This window comes from Camelina sativa, chromosome 7, assembly GCF_000633955.1.
Source record: "Camelina sativa cultivar DH55 chromosome 7, Cs, whole genome shotgun sequence".
Classification (NCBI taxonomy): domain Eukaryota; kingdom Viridiplantae; phylum Streptophyta; class Magnoliopsida; order Brassicales; family Brassicaceae; genus Camelina; species Camelina sativa.
Window position 1 is genome coordinate 7,511,741 of NC_025691.1, and position 6,997 is coordinate 7,518,737.

The following is a 6,997-nucleotide window of genomic DNA, read 5'->3' on the forward strand; positions in this document are numbered from 1 at the left end:
TTTTTTTTTTTTTTTTTGATCAAAATGTAACAAACACTAGCTTGTACCAAAAAAGAAGAAAAAACACACACATACTTCTATCGACTTAACCAAAATCAAACCAACTTCCGGTTATCTGTAATTCGTCGGTTCAATGTGTAGTTCAATTGTCATGAACCCAAATAGAAACATGTTTACAGAAATGCTTATATCTAGATATTGAGGAATGGTTTTTAGTCTTGCAGTTAAATTAATTAAGGCCGTCTGAACTCTAAGGATGATGTTATTGTTGTTTGAGCCTGGAGGAAAAGACCAAAAAGGTTTTGTTGTAATGAGAAAAGAGTTTTTAAGCAAAGTTGATTATATAATAATTGCCACTTAAGTATATAAAATGCGTAGCTATGTGATGAAGCAAATACATTGAACCCAATGGAAGACAAGACAGTACTCCATTTTATAATCCGCCGGTCTTATCTTTGATCACATGCTTATCAAATTTAGGGGCTTGTCTTTTCCCATCCATGTGTACACTTTGTTATTTTATTGACTAAAAGTTATGCATTGTATATATCTACGTGTTACGTGTATGAATAATGCATACATGATACAAAAAAATGTATTTTAGTATCCTTCAGTTCAAATATAGATTTGAACTTATGTAGGTTCCTATTTTTGTCTAATTAGCTTACAAGATTCCTTATAGAAAAATGTTAAGCAAACGTTTAACTATGTTGGCATCCGGCATCCCTACTATAAAACTATTTATGTCAGGTTGGTTCATAAACCAGTGATACCCAAGTTGACAAATTAAGCATGCCACATTGTAGAATCTTACTTTTTGTAATTTTCTTTTTTTTTGTCTAACCACACATTATATCAGAAAATAACTCCAAGATTGGTTGCCCAAACCGAAGGGAAAAAGTTTACAAATACAGTTTCTGAAACTAAAGAACGCGAGGAACGGACAAGACAATCTGCCTTCACATTAGCCGTACGCGGGATCTTGCTAAGAGTGAAGACAGGAAAGGACGATCGGAGTAAACTGAAGTCATCCAACAGATTAGAGAACACAGGCCATTCTGCCCTCACTTTTCGTAATTTTTAACCGCGGTTTTATTTACCAAGCTAGTGTTATTTTTTTATTATTCTTTTCATATTTTAGGGGTTATATATTGTGTCAATAAAATGAACCAACTTTGAATTTGCATAGATATGATTGATACAAAATAATAATACTAATTTAAATTAGTTATCGTTCTAAAACTTTCATCGATTCTAAAACTTTCAATAATAATACTATTTTCACTAATTTTTGGTCGACTTAAGATATTTCGTATATTTTGACGTATATATAGTTCTTGCAAATTAGTTAATTAAAAGAGAGAAAACTGAAAATAATTTTTTTTCTTTTTCATTTTCTTGACGGCGGATTCAATGTTTAAAAAGATCATTAGTTGCCGACAAAAGAGAGAAAGAAAACATCATTAGTATAATTGAAAAAAAAAAGTTGGGTCATACGAAATGGTTAGACGCGGAAATAGTTGAGAGTATGAAAGAATGACATGTTCATCAATAATGGAATTAGGCAATCTAAGGACTTTGATCATTTGTTTTGCATTTAGCTAACGTTATTCTTATACGTTTCTTATTTCCAATGTATACATATACGAATGTTCCAACAAATTCTATTTGAAAAATGTTAAATGGTAAGTGTGAAAACCTCTGCTTACAAGGCAACGAGACAACAAAGGTTGTCTCTGGCATTATTCTTATTCGTTGATCTCTCCCCCCACGTTCTGCATTTGTCTCTTCCTATAGAAATTATTAACATTTATACTAAATTGTTTATATACTAAATGTATTTTAAATTTTACTTTAGAGAGAAACTATGAAACAAGTATAATTTTTTTTTGCTAATTTAGTTACCTACTTACCTATATAGTTTAAAATGTAAACTAAAAAAATTACTACAATTTAAGTAGTGCTTTACGTACTTCCAAACTTTTTTAGTAGCTGACATATTCTCATTTAATAGTTGATTTAAACTATAAACTATATATATGTGTTTTTTGAGCTATATTATCAAATTTTCAATATGATGTGAAATAACAGCATTTGATCAAATTTAGTGATTAGTCATGATTGTGAAAATCTATAGTGACATTCATATTTTTCCTAGATATATAATTTGGGTTTGCAGATTAAAGTTTGTGTACGTAACAGATCATCAATGATCTTATTAATATAACTAATAGCCGACTAACCCTTTGCCAGTTTATTTTTACTTATATATATGCCATTAGATATTTAAGTGATATATAATCATGTTATGCCGAAAATATTATCTGATTTAACAATACATGTGAATGACGAAACCCATGTGGCGTTCATTTCTGTAAGACAAGGTTAGTTACACAACTAATAATTATTTACAAGTCAAAATATTAGTATGTAGTTCAGTTTTCTTGGGCAGTTCATAATGAAATCTAGGAGCGTCTCGTGGTTTGAAAGAAATATCATATAAAAGAAAAAAAAAATTATTCCTTTATCCATTTTTTAAAAAAATAATGATAATGTTTTGTTCATCCTTGGATTCACGTAGAGCCAATGATTGTCACCATCGTGCAACCTCCGCTGATCAAGTATTTTGTACGGGTAGGTCCAGCTTTTTTATCTTATTCGGGGCCATCCATGCGGATACATAACTTTCAACAAACACACTATGCATAAACATAACCCTGTAACATAATTTAATTTATAACATACTAACAACTTTAAGTGTAGAAATGTTTGTACTTACAATTCAATTATAGAGAAATGTCACTCATCGGAAAGGACGAAAGCTTTTGGGCTTTGGGCTATGGAGTATGGACAGTTCATTTCCTATCTATTGAATTTGGAGACATTTTCTATTTCTAAAACGCTGACCTATTGCATCACAAAGATTAAAATAATAAATCTATAAATGGACAGTGCTCTTTTTCGCATAGCCTTTTCTTAGGTTGCTACATTCGATGGACATGCACCAAGCGAGTAATAAAGTCACAAATTATTCATATTGTTTAGACAATTAATTAATTATATTATATAGAAAATAAAGTAATATTGGTAATTTTTTTTAATTACTGTTGTTTAACACATCTTTTATTTTGATATAGAAAGAATTATAAATACTAAATACTATCTTAGATGTATAAAGTGTATACAAAACAAAACACAGTTAAAATATGTATATTTTGTAATTTTGTGTGTGATACAGTTAAAATGCATAGATTTTAAACTAAAAAGGCAATAATGATGCTTTTGCGTTGATTCATAATTTTATTAGGATAAATTAATGCAATTTTAAAAAAATTAAATCTTGGATTTGTAATACTTTTACGGGTCTTTTTGGATTTTTTTTTTCAGTACAAAGTTTTATAAATATCTGATCTACCATTGTTCCGGCTGAAGGTCTGATTGGATTAAGAAAATAAGAAACACTAGTTTATATTTGTATATCTTAAATACAGTATACTGTATGTGTGTGAGAGAGAGATCAAAGTACAAATTTATCATGTGTTATTCAATCATTGATTTTAAAATACTTATCAAAATGATGTGTTATTCATTTAATGATTTGTTTTTAGATTTCAAAATCCACATTATGTTTTAAATGGATTTGAATGTGTAAAATAGAAGGATTTAAATCCAAGGATAAAACATGTTATTTCAAAATCCATGTGTTTTGATTTCTAGAATTTACAATTCTATATGGATTTAGAAATTACTTCTCCAATAACATTCTCGAGTTGTTTATAAAAAATTGTACTTAGCAACAAAATTTTCTAGTATACATGAATATTCTATCTAACAGTAAATATACTTGCAATAAATAACAGGGCACTAATTAAAAACGCGTAATTTAAGCGTATTATTGTAAATATATATGGTGTGTTACTCATTAATATTGTATGTAAATCCTACGAAACCAAGTATTAATTTCAAAGTATAAATGTGACCAAAATAGAAAAGGTAACAGTTATAATAATTAATACCATAAATAACGACGATGTGCTGACTCACAATTACGGACTTTAGCAAGTTACCCTTTCACTACAAAGTATTCGGATTGGTTCATTAGGCACTGAAATTTCCAAAAATAATTTTTAAAACATTTCATATATTTTTGGAAACGTGAACAGTTTTTTTAAAAGACTTTTTATCGAAAAAACTTCATAAATTTTCAGAATTTTTTTTAGAAAGTTTATTTACATTAAGTAACTTCTATAAAAAAATACTAATAAAGATAATAAATGTCATAGCATGCAGCATGATATATACATAAATGTCATGCATGATAAGTACAGAAAATGGTGAAAAAAGGGAAATAACGAATTATTTTAAGGAAGAGACAAAGTCCCCAGCTAAAGTGGGAGAGGTTTTAGGAAAGATAGCTCAGTGCTGCAATGAGAGAGAGAGGACAAATATGGAATCTTACCAAGTTCTCGAGTCAAACAAAATTAATCATTTTCAATAAATATTTTGTTATTTTAATTGTTTTAATATTATTCGTATGAAATGACATGAACGACATCTCTCTCCTTCTTGTCCTCTCTTGCTCTGCCTTCCTTCTTCTAGCACTATAAGAACACCCACCACATTTCCCCTGCAGCTTAGCAAATTTGATGAATTAATATTCAAATCTTGTGGAGAAGTTATGATTTTTTCTTATTTTTGTATGATTCTTCTCCAAAACCAAACCACTAAGATAATGTGTTAAAGCTATCACCTGCTCCATTTCATCAACTCCTCTTCTATTATGGATCTCACTTTGTATCTATGTATATATATGCTTTGAGAATCTGATTCTATCATCACAATTCATTTGCTTCAAACAACAATCTTTGCATCTCTGACTCTGATCATCTTTCTTGTTCAATGGCAGGTCAAAAGATACTCTCTTTACTGGTTATTGCTCTCGTTGTTACTTTTGCAGCTGCGGTTCGGCTTCTTGATGAAGAAGATGCATTCTCAGCTACTACAAACTCTGGTTCTGCCTCTACTGCTGGATCAGGTGCCTTTCCTGGTTCGGGTTCTTCAGGAATTGGTTTTGGTGCAGGAACTGGGTCAAGTGGTTCAGGTTCTACTGGAACAGGTGCAGGTACAGGGTCAAGTGGTTCAAGCCCTTTGACTACAACTGGTCCTGCTCCTTTACCAATTGCCGGCTCTGTCCCTGGTTCTTTAGCTGGTGGTGGTTCAGGTTCCTTGCCTACCACTGGTACTGGTCCTTTACCAGCTGCAGGCGCTGGTGGTTCAGCCACTGGTCTTGGTGGTGGTGCGGGTGTTGGTCCAGCTGTTGGTGGTGGCGCAGGTACTGGTCCAGCTGTTGGTGGTGGTGCAGGTGCCGGTCCAGGTCTTGGTGGTGGTGCGGGTGCTGGTCCAGGTCTTGGTGGTGGTTTAGGTCCTGACAACACATTGGTATTTTTTATGCACGATATACTCGGTGGTTCAAATCCCACAGCCAGAGCTGTAACTGGAGTAGTAGCAAACCCAGCTTTAAGCGGCCAACTCCCATTTGCTAAAACCAACGGTGCAAACCTTGCTATAAACAACGGAGTTCCATCGGACAACAACAACAACGGGATTGTCAACAACAACAACGTACCTTTCCTCGTTGGACTAGGTGGAACCACGGCTAACATTCTCCAGGACAATGGAAACGGAAACAACAATATAAACGGTTTCAGTGTTGCTAGCGGTGGTCAGCTCCCGAGTGGTTCTGCTCTTCAGATGCTAATGTTTGGGACAATGACCGTGATCGATGATGAACTAACCGAAGGACATGAGCTCGGATCTGGTCTGCTCGGGAAAGCGCNCGGGATTGTCAACAACAACAACGTCCCTTTCCTCGTTGGACTAGGTGGAACCACGGCTAACATTCTCCAGGCCAATGGAAACGGAAACAACAATATAAACGGTTTCAGTGTTGCTAGCGGTGGTCAGCTCCCGAGTGGTTCCGCTCTTCAGATGCTAATGTTTGGGACAATGACCGTGATCGATGATGAACTAACCGAAGGACATGAGCTCGGATCTGGTCTGCTCGGGAAAGCGCAGGGATACTATGTGGCAAGTGCGGTTGACGGAACTAGCCAGACATTGGCCTTCACTGCGATGTTTGAGAGTGGCGGTTATGAAGATAGTATAAGCTTCTTTGGGGTTCTCAGAACAGCGGTTTCTGAATCACATTTAGGAGTTATGGGAGGTACCGGGAAGTATGTGAACGCTAGAGGATTTGCGATTGTGAAGACGTTTACAGGATCTAGCGGGAGCGGGACACAGCAGAATCAACCGCATCAGTTCACTGATGGGCTTGAGACTGTTCTCCAGTGTACCGTTTATCTTTCTTACTAGTTTTATTATTTTTCTTATTCTGTTGGTGTTTGGGAATGTTTGGTATGTGTGTGATGTGTCGTCGTCATTTGTAATCTAAATATGAAAGTTGTGTAAAGAAATTGTATTTACTTCTTTTCTTTTTCCCTGAAGTTACTAATTTGTTTGGCCTTTGGAGCAAATATCTTTAAATCAGTCAGAACGTTTATTTCAAAATATTGTTTAGTCAGCGGGAGCGACTAGAACCTAGACGGTTTGTGTTGGTCGTGAGTTAATTGTCGATTTACAGATTTGAGGGTCTTCAAGATTTAATAATTTTAACTTTGAAGGTTGGTGGGATCACTGCCACCAAATCTTGAAGACCCTTCAGTCCGTAAATGGACAATGAACTCACGACCAACACAAACTCTTTAGTCTCTAGGCTCTAGTTGTAGCCCTACCCATGGCCATGGCCATATGCTATGGATTACTAAATTCAGTCATACATCTCATAACATGTTCATTGTTCAATCACGTAAAGTCATTTATATCATTCGATATTACTAACCCACTCAAAAAATTTATCGATTGATCTGTGGCTCATAGTGAAGGTTTAATCAAATGTATTGTTGGTTTCACTGTCACTTTGTTTGATTTCCGTATTGTG

At 34.1% G+C, this 6,997-nt stretch overlaps 1 protein-coding gene across 1 annotated transcript; it reads left to right on the forward strand.

Annotated features, from left to right (window-relative positions):
- Positions 4,809-6,523, forward strand: LOC104700653 (dirigent protein 10-like). The gene is made up of 2 exons (XM_010416191.2): positions 4,809-5,644; positions 5,882-6,523. Exons 1-2 carry the CDS (start codon positions 4,900-4,902, stop codon positions 6,370-6,372), a joined length of 1,236 nt encoding a protein of 411 aa, XP_010414493.1. The 5' UTR covers positions 4,809-4,899; the 3' UTR covers positions 6,373-6,523.

Coding starts and splice junctions, on each gene's coding strand:
- LOC104700653 (XM_010416191.2), top strand. CDS start 4,900: ATGGCAGGTCAAAAGATACTCTCTTTACTGGTTATTGCTCTCGTTGTT. Junction 5,645..5,881: donor ACCTTTCCTCGTTGGACTAG/GTGGAACCACGG, acceptor TCGTTGGACTAG/GTGGAACCACGGCTAACATT.